This window comes from Myotis brandtii, unplaced genomic scaffold (assembly GCF_000412655.1).
Source record: "Myotis brandtii unplaced genomic scaffold, ASM41265v1 scaffold220, whole genome shotgun sequence".
In the NCBI taxonomy this organism is placed as follows: domain Eukaryota; kingdom Metazoa; phylum Chordata; class Mammalia; order Chiroptera; family Vespertilionidae; genus Myotis; species Myotis brandtii.
In genome coordinates, this window is record NW_005358250.1 from 1,663,960 (window position 1) to 1,681,926 (window position 17,967).

At 35.6% G+C, this 17,967-nt stretch overlaps 1 protein-coding gene across 5 annotated transcripts in view; it reads left to right on the plus strand.

Moving 5' to 3' along the window:
- The first annotated feature begins 2,084 nt into the window (after positions 1–2,084).
- The window catches only part of CCDC30 (coiled-coil domain containing 30), a 62,405-nt gene continuing 46,522 nt past the window's right edge, over positions 2,085–17,967 (plus strand). For all 5 annotated transcript variants that reach the window (XR_001362073.1, XR_001362074.1, XM_014539546.1 and 2 more), the window contains exons 1-6: positions 2,085–2,271; positions 4,167–4,320; positions 5,315–5,386; positions 7,251–7,366; positions 8,415–8,513; positions 17,535–17,660. Coding sequence is in view for 3 of the 5 variants with exons in the window: in XM_014539546.1 (XP_014395032.1) it covers positions 2,107–2,271; positions 4,167–4,320; positions 5,315–5,386; positions 7,251–7,366; positions 8,415–8,513; positions 17,535–17,660 (732 nt within the window). In the remaining 2 variants the exon portion in view is untranslated. The remainder of the gene's footprint in view (positions 2,272–4,166; positions 4,321–5,314; positions 5,387–7,250; positions 7,367–8,414; positions 8,514–17,534; positions 17,661–17,967) is intronic.

Below are 17,967 nucleotides of genomic sequence, written 5' to 3' on the forward strand. Positions count from 1 at the left end.
ATCAACAGTACAACGATTGAAATTTCTTTTGAGAGCCAAATTTTTTAAACGTAAACTATATAGGTAGGTACATTGTTATTAACTTAATTAGGGTACTCCTAAGGCTTAGAAAGAGCCACACTCAAGGGGCCAAAGAGCCGCATGTGGCTCGCGAGCCGCAGTTTGCCGACCACAGGGCTAGGTGAAATGAGGGCACATAATGGGCCATTGGAGTTGGTCACATAGAGGTCATTAGTGACTTTGATGAGAGCTGTTTCTGTGGAGTGGTGGATATGAAAGCCTGATTGGAGTGGTAGGAGAGAAGGAGGGAACACGGGTGTGATTGATTTTTTTTCTTGAAGTTGTGCTGTAAAGGAGGATGAAGAAATAGTACAGAAGCTGGAGGGGGCCATGAGATTGAAGAAAGGTGCTTTTCTTTCCAATTATACTGATTGTTGTTTGTAATGGGAGATATAGCATGTCTCTGAGATTATTATAATGCTTAGATGGAAAGAAAGTTTGATGAGTCAATTGCAAGATTAGTATTTTTGAGATAAGAGGGAGTGGGATCCACTGTGCAAGGGAAAGGACTGGCCTCAGGAGCCAGGATAGGTCCATTGAACCTCACAAGAGGGGAGGGTGTGCGAGTTGGCAGATTTGGTAAGAGGGGCTTGTGGATGTTCTCTTCGGAGTGCTTCTCTTTTCTCAGTGAAATAAGAGGCAGGGTATTCGGGATGGGAAGGAGATTTGGGGAGAGAAAGGAATGAAATAATGGCCTAGGTCTCTAGAGAATGAGCGAGAGAGAGAGAGAGAGAGAGACAGACAGACAGACAGACAGACAGACTAGGGAAATGCAGGAGGATTGCTAGTCAGCAGTATGAGCTCACTTGAGGTCAATAGATATGAATTCAAAGTAAAATCAATGAGCACTGGCTGTACAGTTTTGTCCAGCCACATTCTGCGTCTGCAGTAAGGTGTAAAAGAGGTGGAAAGTTGTATTTAAACAGATTGGAGTTTTACCAATCATGTCTAATGGAAGGAAACGGGGTAAGAGAGTTGTGAATGTTTCCAAGGAAGTGATTATAATGATGGATAATAAGAACCTAAGCTGGGTAAGAAACTGAATGAGAACAGGAGCAGGGTAAGGAACATTGAAAAGCATTTAAAGTCAATGGATTATAGTTCCCAGTATGGTTGAAAACTTGTTGAAATCATGCTACTAGAAGGAATAATTAGAGAATAGGATGCTTGCATTTAAGACTAGGGAGAGGCTATAGTTATTGCTAAATACAAGGTCTAGGGAGTTACTACGGAGTAGATAGCTGAGATAGGATAGAGTTCTAGATCTTTAGAAGTTAGCTGGTGAGCCTGGCCTGTGTGGATCAGTGGTTGAGCGTTGACCTATAAATCAGGAGGTCACGGTTCAATTCTAGGTCAGGGCACATAACCGGGTTGTGGCTCGATCCCCAGTGTGGGGCATGCAGGAGGCAGCCGATCAATGATTCTCTCTCATCAGTGATGTTTCTATCTCCCTCTCCCTCTCCTTTCCACTCTGAAATCAATAAAAATATATTTTTTAAAAAACTGGTGAAAGGACTGAAAAGGCAGGACACTAGAATGATCATCTACCTGAATATTGAAGTTACCAAGAATTTTGGCAAGATTCATTGAGTCACCTTGGAAAAGTTATTTAGTTTTTTTTTGGTGCCTGAGTTCTTCTCTCATAAAACAATAATCATGGTTCCTACATCATTGGGTTGTAGTAAGTATTAAATGAGATAAATTTATCTCAGACATTAGTACAACACCTGTCACATCATAAGCACTCAATAAACAAATTTTAAAGTTATTCAAGAAAAAATTTTAAAGTTATAGTAGTAAGAATATTTACTGCTTTTGAGAACTTTTCTCACTACTTTTTTGTTATAATTTTGAAAGTTTGCAAACACCCTGGAGAGATGGAGAGAAGCGTAATAGTATCAGTGTTGCTTACTTTTTAAATTAATGTGTTATCTAATTAAGAACTCATTTAGCATCTTATAGAGTAGTTATTTACCTGCATTTCTTTTAACAGTTTGTTTCTGTTATTTCTTCCTAATAGAAGCACAAAGAAAGGAGGTTGGAGAAATGTTGTATCAAGAAGACTCTGAAATAGCTCTGAGCAGCCCCAGTGAACAGATTGCATACTTACTGGTGGACAGAAGTAAAATCCTGAGTAAATTGGAATGTGGGGACTCAAAGCCAGAGTCACAAAGATGTATGAGCAGTAACCTACTGAAAGAATTTGCCCAGGTATTCCAAAATTAACTAGATAACCGAATAAGGGGCAATACTTAATAGTACCACCCAATTGCAAGTTAACTCTACCTTGGAAATATTTTGTTTGAATATATTTAAATGTATGTAATGATGCTGCAAAAATGATCAGATTGTGCATAAAAGTATCTTAAACATATCACAAAAATTTAGGAAGAAGGAAAATCAATTACCCATTTAACACATAGCTGATTTGTTTTGAATGTATCAAAATTTAATCAATGTGTATTATATCCTTTGAAAAATCACATTAGAGACAATGCATACTTCTTTCCAAATATGAATGGAGCTCCTCTTTTGAGGAGTCCTTTAAAATGTAAAGCACATCATTTTAAATATAATAAGTTCTTCTCATGGAATTAAATTTTTTGATCTGGGGAAATGTTATTAAGAGCTAAATCCAGCCTGATCGGCGTGGCTCAGTGCTTGAGCATTGACCTATCAACCGGGAGGTCAGGATTCGATTTCTGATCAGGGCACATGTCCAGGTTGTGGGCTCGATCCCAAGTGGAGGGGCATGCAGGAGGCAGCCAATGAATGATTCTCTCTCATCATTGATGTTTCTATTTCTCTCTCCCTCTCCCTTCTTCTCTGAAATTAATTTAAAAAGCTAAATCCAGTGAATAAAGTACATACTGGGAATTTAACCCGAGATAAAGAAAAATATATATGGATAAAAGGATATGTCATAGTATTATTTTCAATAGCAAAAATTGGAAACTACCAAAATGTTTCAATGATGAATTATGTTATGCCCACTCTGGGACATTACACAGGCTTTTTAAAATTATCATTACAAAATCTGTTCAACAATGTGGGAAATGTTTCTCATAATGTCAATGAAAAAGTCACGCCCTAGCCAGCTTGGCTCAATGGATAGAGCGTCAGCCCATGGACTGAAGGGTCCTGGGTTTGATTCTGGTCGAAGGGCATTTATCTAGGTTTCAGTCTCAAGGGGACATCTGTCATACTCTCAAAAATAAAGATTTTTTTTAAATGAATGTGAAAAAAACTACACACTTCAATGAAGTATACCAATATGTTAAAAGTGGTTTTGTTATAGCTGATAATTTTTTCTTATCTTTTAGAAAAATTCATATAGTGATTATATTTATTTTAAATTAATGCATATTTTGGGGATTAAAAGCAAAATATAATTGAGATTGAATTTGTTCCTTAGCTTTCATAATGCTTTGAAAATAATTGCAGAAAATGAGCTGTAAACATGATTTGAGCTTTGTTCAGTGTATTTATACCTTGAAATTCAGTGAAATGCTTCCTGTGAAAACATTTTACAAACTGTATTTAATGTTCATATAAGTGAGAAGAATGGTTTCTTTCTTGCCAGATGATACTCATTTTAATGATTAAATATCAAGTGTGTGTGTGTATTAATCCTCACCCAAGGACATGTTTTCATGGATTTTAGAGAGAAAGAAAGGGGGAAAGAGACATCAATTTGAGAGAGAAACAGGCATCTGTTGCCTCCCATATACACCCCGGTCGGGGATCCAACCCACAACCTGGATATTGCCCTGACCGGGAATTGAATCTACAACCTTTTGGTGTATGGGACAATGCTCCAACCAACTGAGTCACCTGGTCAGGCCTAAATATCTATCTTTAAAATAATCATATAACCAAAATTTTTTAGAAATGTTAGATTGAGCCATATGAAATTGCATGTTTATAGGTCAAAAATAACCAAATATCACCAATTTTATATAGTTCAACCTAATAAAATGATGCACATACATGAAATATTCTGTTTGCTACTTTTATTTCTTGGTTTTTGAACACCTGGGAAATAGTACAATGTCATAAGAGTACATTTACTTTTTGTTTTGTTACTAACAATACTTTTATTTCAGGCCCATAATGAAGACATAGAAAAAGATAAAACATCACAAAACTGCATAGAGAGAAATGTGGAACAAATAGCAAAGAGGTTAAGGATGGTCCATGAAGAGATCCGAAGGCTCACTGATGAACTGCAAGGGAATGAGAAAGAACAGAGTAAGCTAGGTAAGCTGTGGTTACAGAAGAACATTTCCGACTGTGTTTTAAGTGTAATGATCTTTTCTCAGGGTGGAACATGAGCGCCTTCAGAAAATAATTTTTTCAGAAAAACACGTAAACATCTGATAAAAAGCCTCATTTTCTTCAGTGTCCAGAAATTGTTATTAAAGCATAAGCATAACATCCCTACCAAGAAGTGCACAACTCTTTTTTTTTTTAAATGTCTAGAGGAGAGTTTGGAATTTTTTTAAAACGCCCCCTACTGGGGATCGAGCCCGCAACCCAGGCATGTGCCCCCAACTGGAATCGAACCTGGGACCCTTCAGTCCGCAGGCCAACACTCTATCCGCTGAGCCAAACCAGCCAAGGCACAAGTGCGCAACTCTTAAGTGCAGACCACCCAGCAAGAAATCCTCAGCACCCCAGCGGCCTTGGTTTCTTCTCCCTATGTCTACACCTCTCTCCTCCCCAAAGTAACTACTATCGTGACTTGCAGCACTATTTCTGAGTTTTGACTAAGGCCCCACACATTCTTTAGTTTCTCTTGTTCAGTCTTAATGTTTGTGAGATTCATCCATGTTGTTGCCTACAGCAGTTTGTTCACTCTTGCTGTTTGTACAGTATTTCATTGAATAAACATACTCAATGTTTATTAAAGTTAAAATAATTTATTTTATTTATCCTTTATACTGTTGAATACTTCTGTAGTTTCCAGTTGTGGTCTATTATGAACAGTGCTGCTCTGGATATTCTTGTACTTACCTATACATTTTAACTGTGATATACCCAAGAGTAGAATTATTGCATCAACAGGTTATAAGTGCATTCTACTTGGGCAGAACATACATAAAATAATAATGATTCTGTCAAATTGACTGTGGAATTAAAATCAAGAATGCATTTTAAACAGTGAATATTGTATTATTTGCCATATGAAAAACTGTGAACCTAATTTTGCCCCATCCTGTATTTTGTTTTTTGGGTTTTTTTTCTCTTTTAGATTCTGCACTTGAAAAGGCTCAACTAGAAATTGACGAGCTGAAAGAAAATCTGACAAAGTTGAAAGAAAATGGTGAGTCATTTTAGCAGATATAATATTTAATAATACGTTACATAATAATATAACAATGTTTTAAGATAATATTAATAATAATAATATCACGACTACTGCTATTATTACTATTTCTACTACTATTGCTATTACTACTATTTGTTGCTTATTAGTCACAGGTACTCTGCCAGGCACTTTATCTGCATTACCTCTAATCCTCACAACAGTTTCAAGTAGTGAGAATTATTATTACAATTTCATAGATAAAGAAGCTGAGTCATGGTGAGGTTAAGTGAATTAGCCAATAGATACATTAATTATTTTAGCTGGTTTTTGAACCCAGATATGTCTTGACTCCAAAACCTGTGGCAAACACAAATAATACATATTTTACTGGGACAACTGGGATCAAGACACCTTCTAATGCACTTAACAGCACCTCACACATACTTGTTCACTGAGAAGCCAACAGACCTGGCATAGTGGTGAATTAGTTAATCTGACCCTCACTTGACTATGTAAAAATGCTACCAGCTATAAATAATATAATGAAATTTGAGTGTTGTAATGGAAGCAACTAGAAAAATAATTTAAAATGTGTTTATTGGTCCCTGGCCAGTGTTTCTTAGTGGCCAAAGTGTTAGCCTGTGCACCAAAGGGTAGAGGGTTGGATTTCCTCCAGGAGCAACTAATCAATGTACCTCTCTTACCTCTGTCTATCTGTCTGTCTCTCTCTCTCTCTTCCTCCCACTCCCCTCTTTCCACTTTCTCTAAAAACCAATGGAAAAAATATCCTCAGGTGAGGATTAACAACAACAAAAATTGCATAGGCCAAAGGTAGAACAAATCTTGTTTGCATACTCTATCTATCTATCTATCCTACCTACCTATCTACCTATCTACCTACCTACCTATCTACCTATCTACCTATCTACCTATCTACTTATCTACCTATCTACCTATCTATCTATCTATCACCTATCTATCTATCTACAAATTGTGAATATATATTATATATAAAGGGATTGTGAATGATTTGTTTTCTTTTTGGTATGTTTTCAGCATTTTTCAAATTTTGAAAATTTATATGCTAAAGAGGAAAAAGGAATGTAGCAAGGGAGATAAAATGAAGAAAGAAAAAATTAATACAAGTTAAATACAAAACATGCAATGAAAAAGGAAAACAACGACTTTAAAGCAGCAAAAGAAAAATAAGAGAAACAGAAGTGAAAAATGGCTAAAAAGAAACAGCTACAAATTCGGGAAAATTACAGTCAGCAAGTTTGTATTCATGAAACTTTGATGAGTGCCAGAAAGAGCAGGTCTTAAGATGAGGTGCTAAGCTGAGAATAGACTACCACTTTAATGGCAATGGAGCTACAGGCAGAAAAAATGGCTTCGATGAATTAACTTGCTTTAACATGGAGAATCTGTTCATTCACTGTCCCTAGCTCACTACTTCAGTCATCCATGGGGCACTTGCTGTTAATGAGTAGAAGTATCTAGAAGTCTGTTAGGTGTGTAAGAGAGACAGGACTACAAGGAAGCCAGGAAGATCGTTTCTGTCCTTGAACCTTTACAAGGTAGGCTCAACTGTCTTAAAATCCCAGGTCCTAGAGAAACCTCTAATGCTGGAAATCCTGTACTCAGAAGTCCAATTCATTAGTCTTGGGGTGAGAAATAAAAAGCATTCTGTTCTGTTTCATTAGGTTGGTGTAATATTCTAGAGCTAGACGTTAGAGTCTAGCAGCTCTTGTGCAGAGGATCACAGGCAGAGACAGGACAAGAAGGTTAGGAAATAGCACTTCCTCAGTTTTTAGAGTTCATACCCTCACATTAAAACTTTGTTCCAGTTGAGTAGAGTGCATTCTTCTCTCTGTTATAGATTCAGTTGACCTAAAGAAAGCAAAGGAACACAATCAGAGACTGAATGAGGAAATTCTGGCTTTAAGAACTCGGGTTCGATCACTTGACTCAGAAAAAAAAGTGCTTGGAGAAGTGGTAAGTTGTTTAGTTTGTTCTTAGAATTTATTTAAATGTGAATAGAATAACAATCAGCAATAGAGCAACATAGATACACATCACCTATTGGTCATTATTGTGGACTGGTACTGGTGGTTCTAGTATCCCTGGAAAAAGCCATATTTTGACTTGGATGCATTCTATCAGTATTTGTATTTTTATACATCTTAACTACTTATGCCAAACAGTATTCTTATTACTATTGTGTCAATTTAGGATCTCTTCTTTTTCATAGGGATTTGGATAATAGTTTATACTTAACACATTTACCAAATAGAAATTATTATTCTATTATACTGGATATGTTTGAGATTATTAATACTGCACCCTTTGTTGTGTTACATTTTTGAATCATTTCGCCTTAGCAATTCATTGATTTTTAATATATACTTCCAAGTTCTGGATATATTATATATCCCTCCAATTTTATATTCATTTTACAATCATATCTCTAGTGTCTGGAGATGGATGGTGGTGATGATTGCACAATAATGTGAATGTACTTAATGCTACTGAACTGTACACTTAAAAATGGTTAACATGGTAAATTTTATATTATGTATATTTTGTCATAATGTAAAACTGTAATAAGAAAAAATGAATAAAACTGTTCAAGTTGTCTGTAAATTTATATATCTAATACTGGTATATATCTTAATCATAATGTAAAACTGTATTAAGAAAAAATGAATAAAACTGTTCAAGTTGTCTTTAAATTTATATATCTAATACTGGTATATATCTTATACAAATATATACATTATGTATTTGATATATATATGTATACATATATACATGGGAGATCAATTTCAGGAAGAGTATATTGTAAACCGTGTTACTTCTGGAAAGGGGAAAGGTTATTGGGGTAAGGTTATGTGATGGAAAATCTCACTTTTTATTCTGTATACTTATGTGTTGTATGAATTTTTACATGAAGAATGTATTCATGTGTTATTTGTATATTTTAAAAACAAAGCAACTTCCCCACCCTTCCAACTTTTGTATTTAAAATACTTTTGTGTTTAAGGTTGAAAGGCTTAAAGGAGAGATTCGTGAATCTCAAGAGAATAAGCAACTTGGAAACCACTCCCCTTGGAAAACTGTGGGTGCTGAACAGAAAGTACAGGTATTTTAAAGTTCTCTTCTTTCCAATTTCTAATTTTTAAGGAGTCACATTTTTATAGAGTATACAGAATAATTGGTGCTGTTCATTTGCTACTCTCTTCTTTTTATTTATTTATTTATTTGGGCTTTTGGAGCATACACAATTTTAAAAAATATGTTTGTATTGATTTTTCAGAGAGAAGAAGGGAGAGGGAGAGACAGAAATAGCAATGATGAGAATCATTGATCGGCTGCCGCCTGTACACCCCCCCACTGGGGATCGAGCCCACAACCCAGGCATGTGCCATGACCGGGAATTGAACTGTGACCTCCTGATTCATGGGTTGACACTTAACCACTGAGCCACATCAGCCAGGCTGCTACTCTCTTCTTATTGCTTGTCTTTTTCTATTGCTCAGCCAATTAGATTTTAGGAAGAAATTGAGGTACAGAGTCTGTGATTCTGTTCACTTCTTTTCCACGGGGAACAACCACTATGAAGAATATAATGGGTTGTTTCTTTAAAGAAAAGAAGAATTTTACAAAGATGCAAGCATAGGGGGAATCTTTAATCATCAAAATGCAGTTGGTTTGTAGAATCAACCAATGGTGGGAGAGTGGCTAATTGGAACCACACTAAGCGTAATGAAATATCGTAGAAAACTAATAATACATTAGGCTCCAGTGTATACAGTGTCTAGTCTTTCCAGCATGATCAGCCTCTGAAGTGGTGAGCATAGTGATCGATGATCAAATTGAAGCAAGAGCTGATGTGTTTCAGATAGGGCTATTTCAAACATTCACGTCAAGGATCTAGACTCCTTTTTTGTGGCAGCCCTTCCTCTTACATACTTAAGTTGAGTGATATCCCTTGTTACCGAGGGATCTCATTCACTGAGCTTGTTTTTATTGTAACTCCCTGGGCCCCATATTCCCGACTTTTTAGGTATCAAGGAAAACTATAGCCACAGGACCTCTTGATTTCAGCCAAGGAACTAGTATCCTTCCTGCCTTCCAAAACCCCCTTGCAAGTAAATAATTCATTTGTAGAAAGGGAGGGAAGGAAAGAAGGAGAAAAGAAGGTATTTCCAGGTAGGACTTAAGGAACTTTTACCAAAATTCTTCCCCAAAGACCCCACTGTTGCTCTAATTTAAAGCAAGTTGATTAATTAGTGACCATTTTTATTTACCCTTCTAGTAGTATTTATTTATTTACATGTAAGCAATTGGAATGTTTATTCAGATTTTCTCCTTTCTTCGTCTCTTTCTTTCTTTTTTACTAAAATGATCCTGGAGAGTCTTCATATCATACAAGGAGATCTTCCTCACTCTGTAGAGCAGACTAGCATTCTGTTGTGTGGGTGTACTATAATTTATTCAGCCAGTCTCCCTTTGACGGACACGTGGGTAGTTTCTTGTACTTTGCATATATATGCAAGTGTTTCTGTAGCATAGAGTCATAGAAATGGGATTGTGGGGTTTGGGATAGTGCATTTGTAATTTTAGTAGATATTGCCAGATACTATTCAATGGAAATTATACCATTTTCCTCTCGCATCAGCAATGTATGAGAAAGCCAGTGTCCTAAAAAATTCACCAGCTGATACAGTGTCAAACTTTTATATTATTACCAAATGATAGGTGAGTGTCTCAGTATAATTTTAATTTTAATTTATCTATTTATAGTGAGATTGAGCATTTTTCATATTTAAAAGTTATCTGTATTTCTTCTTTAAATTAACTTTATTGAAATATTTACTATAATATAAACATACATATTTTAAGAGTTGAATTCAGTGAGCTTTGACGAAAGCATATATCTGTATAATCACAACCACTGCAATCAAGGAAGAAAGCATTCATCAGACTAAAACGTTCCCTCCCCCTTTGCTGTCCATCTCCCCAACTTCACCTTTCTAGAATTTCAGATACATAGAATCATCTAGTATATACTCTTTTATGTTGGTTTCTTTCACACATAATGCTTTTGAGATTTATCCATATTGTTGCCTGTATCAGTAGTTCATTTTTTATAATGCTGAGTGATATTCCTATATATGGATATACCACAAATTGTTTATTTACTCATTGGTTGATAGACAATTAGGTTGTTTCCAGGTTTCGATTGCTGTGAATAAAGCTGCTATTAGTATTCACATACCAGTTTTTTTCCACCTCTTGGATAAATACCTAGCTGTGAAATTAGCTGAGTCATAGAGTAATTATGTGTTTAATTTTATAAGAAATTGCCAGACTGGTTTTCAAATTAGTTGTACTGTTTTACATTACTACCAACAATGGTATGGAACTTTTAGTTGCTCCTTATCTCCACCAATATTGTTATTGTCAGTCTTTGAAGTTCTAGCAGACATATGGTGGTATCTTGTTCTTTTAATTTGACTTTTGAGAGTGTCTGATGACAATGAGTATATTTTGATGTGCCCATTTGGCCATTTGTGTACATTCATTTGTGAGGCATCTCTTCAAATGTTTTGCTCTTTTTTTTTTTAATCCTCACACATACTTAGAGGAAGGAAGAGAGAGAGAGAGGCAGAGAGACAGAGAGAGAAAAACATCAATGTGAGAGAGAAACATCACTTGCTTTCCCTGTGTTCCCCAACTGGCGATCAAACCCAAAACCCAGGTATGTGCCGTGGCCAGGAATCAAACCAGCAACCTTTCGGTGCATGGGATGATGCTCAACCAACTGAACCACTCTGGCTGGGCTGTTTAGTTCATTTTTAATTGAGTTATATGTATTCTTTATTTTGAGTTGTAGGAATTCCTTATATATTTTGGATACCAGTCCTTCATTAGATATATGTATTTCAAATATTTTCTTTTAGTCTATGACTTGTCTTTTCATTTTCTTAACAGTGTTTTATAAAGAGTAGTTGTTTTGAAAATTTGATAGAGACCAATTCATCAGTGTGTTTTTTAAAATAATTTTATGATAGTACACAAAAAGCCTAACTAAGAAATCTTTGTCTACAGCACGGGCACAAAATATTTTTCCTATCTTCTAAAGATTTTATAATTATAGCTTCTACATTTAGGTTTATGTTCCATCAGATTATAATTCTTGTATTCTTGTATATAGTGTGAGGTAAGGGTTGGGGTTCACTTATTTCCAAATATATACCTGGTTATTCCAGAATCATTCATTAAAAAGACAGTTAGGCCCTGGCCGGTTTTGCTTAGTGGATAGAGCATCAGCCTAGGGCCTGAAGGGTCCCGGGTTCGATTTTGGTCAAGAGCACATGCCTGGGTTGCAGACTCGATCCCCAGTAGGGGGCGTGCAGGAGGCAGCTGATCAATGATTCTCTCTCATCATTGATGTTTTTATCTCTTTCTCCTTCCCCCTTCCTCTCTGAAATCAATAAAAATATATATATTTTTTAAAAGACAGTTCCTTATTTAATTACTTTGGCACCTTTATTAAAAATCAATTATGGAAGTCTATTTTTGGAGTTTATTCTGTTCCACTTATCTATGTGTTTGTTTTTAGGATAATACTATGCTCTTATTTTATTTTAAGTCTTGGAATCAGAAAGAAAACATCTCCTACTTTGTTTTCTTTTTCACAGTTGTCTTGGCTATTCTAGGTCTTTTGCATTTCCATATACATTTTAGAATCTGCTTGTCAACTTTGACAAAAATGCCTGCTAGAATTTTTATTGGGATTTCATTGAATTTTTTATCAATTTAAGGAAAATTTACATTTTAACAATATTGAATTCTCTAATGAGTAAACATGGCCTGTCTTTCCATTTATTTGGATCTTCTTTAATTTATACCAGCAATGTTTTACCGTTTTCAGCACACAGATCTCTTACATATTTAATTAAATTTATTTTTTAAAATAGAAATATAATTTGCACACTGTAAAATTCACCCTTTTAAGATATACAGTTCAGCCCAGCCAATGTGGCTCAGTGTTTGGGAATCAACCTGTGAACCAGGAGGTCACAGTTTGATTCCCCTTCAGGGCACATGCCCAAGTTGTGGGCTCAGTCCCCAATGTGGGACATGAAGGAGGCAGCCAATCAGTGATTCTCATCATTGATGTTTCTATCTCTCTTTCCCTCTCCCTTCCTCTCTGAAATCAATAAAAATACTTTTAAATAGATAAAACATACAGTTCAGTGATTTTTAGTAAAAAAATTGCACAAGGTTGTACAATTCTAGAATATTTGTCTAATTCTAGAATATTTTCATCACCCTAAAAAGAAACCCCATACTTATTATACTTATTAGTAGCCATATCTCATACCCCCATACCCGCAGCCCCTTGGCAACACTAATCTACTTTGTGTCTCAGTGAATTTGCCTACCCTGTACATTTCATATAAATGGAATCATACAATATGTACATTTTGCATCTGGCTTCTTTCAGTTAGCATAGTGTTTTCAAAATAAAACATATTGTAGCATGAATCAGTACTTTATCCCTTTCTGTGGCAGAATAATATTCTGTTATGTGAATATATACACTTTGTCTTTCTACTCATCAGTTGATAGACATTTGGTAGTTTCCATTTTGTGGCTGTTATGAATAATGCTGCTATGAGCATTCATATACAAACTTTTGTGTGAAAATGTTTTCATTTCTCTTGGGTATGTACCTAGGAATGGAATGTTTGGGTCATATGTTAACTCTGTGTTTAACCTCTTGAAGAACTGCCAGGCTATTTTCCATAAGGAGCTGTACCATTTATTAGGAGTGTATGAGAGTTTCAATTTCTCCACATCTTCACCAACATTTGATATATTCTATCTATCTTATAGCCATTCTATTGGATGTGAGGTACTATCTCGATGTAGTTTTGATTTGCATTTCCTGAATGACATGATATTAAGCATCTTTTCATGTGTTTATTGACCATTTATATATCTTCTTTGGAAAATGTCTTTCAAATCCTTGCCAATTTTTATTGGAGTTCGTCTTTTTATTGTTAAGTTGCAAGAGCTCTTTATATATTCTGTTTATTAGTCTCTGTTATAAGCTAAATTGTGGTTCACCCCCCAAACATGTTAAAGTCCTAACCCCAGTACCTGTGAATGGGACCTAATTTGAAAATAGGGTCTTTGCAAATGCTATCAAGTTAGGATGAGGTCATTTTCTCTGACTACTTTATTTTTGGTTTCCTACAAAAAGGGAGTAAAAGAATGGAAACTAATGTTGTAGTAACTTTACTGCTGGGGATTTGTTTTTGGTTTCTACAAAAAGGGAGTAAAAGAATGGAAACTAATGTTGTAGTAACTTTACTGCTGGGGATTTGCCATAACTCATTGAATGTTAACAGAAATGCTGAGAGGTAGGTATGGTTCACCCTGCTTTACAGATGAGAAAGCTAAGATCACAAATTTATAAAAGTGGAAGTCAAGATTTCAAATCTCAATGACTACAAAACCCATGTTTTTGCCGCCTTGATTTTCAGGGAATCCTTGCTGTTCCATAGATGCAAATCTCTAGGTCTGCCACCTCACTGAGAACCAGAGAAGCCTCCACTTCTGGGCACTCTGCAGGCAGCTTCTTCATAAGAATTATTTTGAAAACATGGGTGGGAGGGCAGTCCCATGACTTAAAAATGACAAATAAGAAAGGTACTCCCTTAAATCAAGCAGGCTCCTCAAGATATGACTGTGTTTCTTACCCATTTCTATATGTAGACAGATTTAACAGTAAGTAGACCATCTCACTGCTGCTAGTATGCCTGTCCTCAGAAAAAATGCTTAAAATATAAGAAATGTTAGGTACCTGGCAGGAATAATAATAGCCACAATATTTTGGTCATCTGTCATATGCCACGATCTGTTCTAGGTGTTTTATAAACACAATCTCATGTAATCTCTGTAACAGCCCTTTTTAAGGTAAGTAGAGTATTCCTAGTTCATATCTGAGAGAATTTATAGGAACTTGATGAAAGTATAGAGGCAGAGCCAGGAATTGATCCAGGTTTGTCTGGCCCTAGAGCTCACTTACTATAACACAGCAACTCTTGTGAAGATTTATATTAGGGATTTATTATAACTCGTGGGGGCAATGGCATATGATGCACAGAGCACATAAACCATCTCTACCTGGAAGTGATGACTGCGTAGTATTTTATTCTCTAACGTGCCTGCATTCACCATCTCATTTGTCTGTGCCTGTGATAGGGTACAGCACAATGCAAGCAACTAGGGTGGATGGCAGTAACCCTTCTCCAACCATACTGTGTCTGGGAGATAGTTTGGTTCAGAGCATAAGATGATCCCTACCTTTCAGATAGCAGAACACTGAGAGTGGAAAGTTCTGAACTGTTACACAGTTCTCCAGAGTCTTTGGCCGCTACCCCATGCCAATGAGGCTACTCTCTTAGCAAGTCCATTAGTCTTCCTCCTTGTTTACTGCTGGCTGACAGGTGAGGTAGACTCTCTTTAGCTACTCAGAGGTTTCTATATCCCATTACTCATTTCTCACATTATTTGCTTCGCCTTTCCTGTGTTTTTCTGTTTTAAACTTTGGTCGCCAGACTTAAGAAGTGCATAAATTGCCTAAATACATAACTATATTTAATATCCCATGGTGATAATAAATTTTAAATATGTATTTTTTTTAAGTTATGGTATTAAAATACATGACATTCTTTTATTGAGAAAACACAAAGGACGCAAGAGGGGTTTTCATTTTTGAGTTGAAATGTTTCTTGCACTTGGTACTGAGGCATCTCAGATGCTGTCAGGGTAGGGCCTTGGGTGTTGAATGCATCAACATGACGTGTGGATGTACAAAAACGCTTTCCACTGCGATGGCGGCTGGTAAAGAAGGGGAAGCTGCTCTGGGGAAGAAAAATCCTTCCCTGTGAATTTGTACACTGCTGCTAAGAAGTCAACATGGTTCTTAAAGAGGTCTTTTGTCCATTTCACCAGACAGGAGGATTTGTCAAAGTTACACTTGGGATTTAGCATCCATTTTCCCAGTAGTGTTCCTCTTTCTTTTCAACTCACCAGTTTAGGATTGCTATTCCTGTTTATTGATATTAAACATATGAAAGGCACATTATTGATAATCACCTTTACTAAACTAATGACTTTTTTTAAATCTACAGGTTTAATAACATCTGGCAGTAAGTTATGAATCTAGAAATATAAGCAAAACTCCAGAATACTTCCCCCAGAATTTAATTCAATAAAACACTTGGATCAATCAACCCTTTCCTTTCTTCACCAAAAGTAAATGAATATTTTTATGTTCGAATTAAACTAAAAACTTAATTGAAGTTTCTATTGAAACCTAGTTCTGAATAAAAGTAATACCAATGGTGTCTTTCTAAATTACATCTAAATACTTACAAACTTTTTTGCATATAATTTTGTTATTGGGCCAATCCACAATAAAAACTTACATTTGGAAATTTTTATAGGTAAATTATCAGTTTAAGTAATTTAGATCCATCAGGATTCCGCAGTGGCTTTTTCAAGCACTGTTCCCTTTGGTTCAGTTGCCAGATTGCAGCCAGGGCTCATAATAAAGCAATTCTCCAAAAGATCCAAGACCAGATAAGAGATGAAAGTTGTTGGTAGGGAGAGATTTCAGGGATATAACCTCCAGGAAAGATACTTAAGAAATATAGCTTATCTTTTCAGTAGTTTTTAAAATAAGAATAACACAAGCATGTATGTATTTTATATGGTGACTTATTAGGACTAAGGTTTCCAACTTACAGCCTGAATTATCAGGAACATAAGGAGAAAGAAGAGAAATCAGTATGAAAGGTCAAAAGATAATGAAGTACAAGATTTGAATGAGGTAAGGAATAAAAAGATTGTTTTAAGTTGCATTTTCTAATACAGGTCAGGCAGACTTCAAGAGGATGCTTTACACTTACTAGAAATAGGCAAAAGGAGAAAATATACTCCCAGAAATGGGTAAATCTATTTCCTAATATTGTGATCAGTGGTTACAGAGCAGCAGGAAGTCAGGAAGAGGTCCATTAAAAAATGTATTTAGGATAAACTAATGTACATCCTAGAGACTATAGTTAATAGTACTGTGTTGCATATTTGTAAGTAGCTAGGAGAGTGGATCTTGAAAGTTTTCATCACAAGGAAAATAAAAATGTTTAACTATCTAGGGCAGTGATGGCGAACCTTTTGAGCTCGGCGTGTCAGCATTTTGAAAAACCCTAACTTAACTCTGGTGCCGTGTCACATACAGAAATTTTTTGATATTTGCAACCATAGTAAAACAAAGACTTATATTTTTGATATTTATTTTATATATTTAAATGCCATTTAACAAAGAAAAATCAACCAAAAAAATGAGTTCGCGTGTCACCTCTGACACGCGTGTCATAGGTTCGCCATCACTGATCTAGGGTGATGGTTGTTTACTATTGTGATCATTTTGCGAAATACACAAATATCAAATCATGTTTTACACCTGAAACTAATATAATGTTATATGTCAATTATTCATATGTCAAAAATTCAATGAAAATAAAATAAGACAAGGGTTTATAAGTTAGACTTGGTTTGAATCCCAATGTTAGCTGTGTATCTCTAGGCAAAGTATCTAATATATCTGAGCCTCATCTATGTTCTCTGTTAAAATAATGTAATAATAGTTACGATCTCATAGGAATACTGGGAAAACAAAATGAGGTAATGCATTTACCATAATGCCTGACATATGTAAGCACTAAATAAATAGTAACTGACAACATTTTTGCAATTATCATCAATTCGGTAAGATTTCAACATACCTTATATTTGGTGGGTACTTAAAATATACAAAATGCTTTCAAAATCACATTTTACTCTTATCTGATGGCTCTAATGTACATAGGGCAAATATTAGCTCCATTTTATTGTTGAGAAAACAGGCTTAGGGAGAAAAAAGTGTATTTTATGAGCTATGGTACCATGAACTATTTTTCTCAGCTTTCTGTCTCCCCAAGATGACTGTATAATTGAGTTAGGCAGATACTTTTTGATTATCAGAATTTATAGAAACATTATTATATATAGGATTACTTATGTAAAAATTCTTTTGCAGATATTGAAAATGAGCCAAGAAAAAATTGAAATATTTGTAAGTGAGTTGTCAGAGGAGAGAGAACGGACAAAGGAATTGACATCTAATAATAACACTATACAGAAGGCTTTGAAAGTTGAAAGTGAGGTATTTTGTTATTTAGGATGTTGTTTTCCTCTTTTCACATTTCTAATTTAGGGATTTCATATTATCATTTACTTTTTATTTTAAAATAAATAATAAATGTAGAATATCTATATATATAAAAAGGCAGCTACCATAACGGCCATAACTAGCTAACAACTGGTCGCTATGCCGCCCACTGTGGCCAGCAAACCGGCCTGATCAGGGGGTGGAGCCAGCTGCCAACCTCGTGGCCCCTCCCCGCTGCCAGCCTGCCCCTGATCGGACCCTCCCACCCTGATCAAGAGCGGGGCCTGCTGGCCAAACGCCC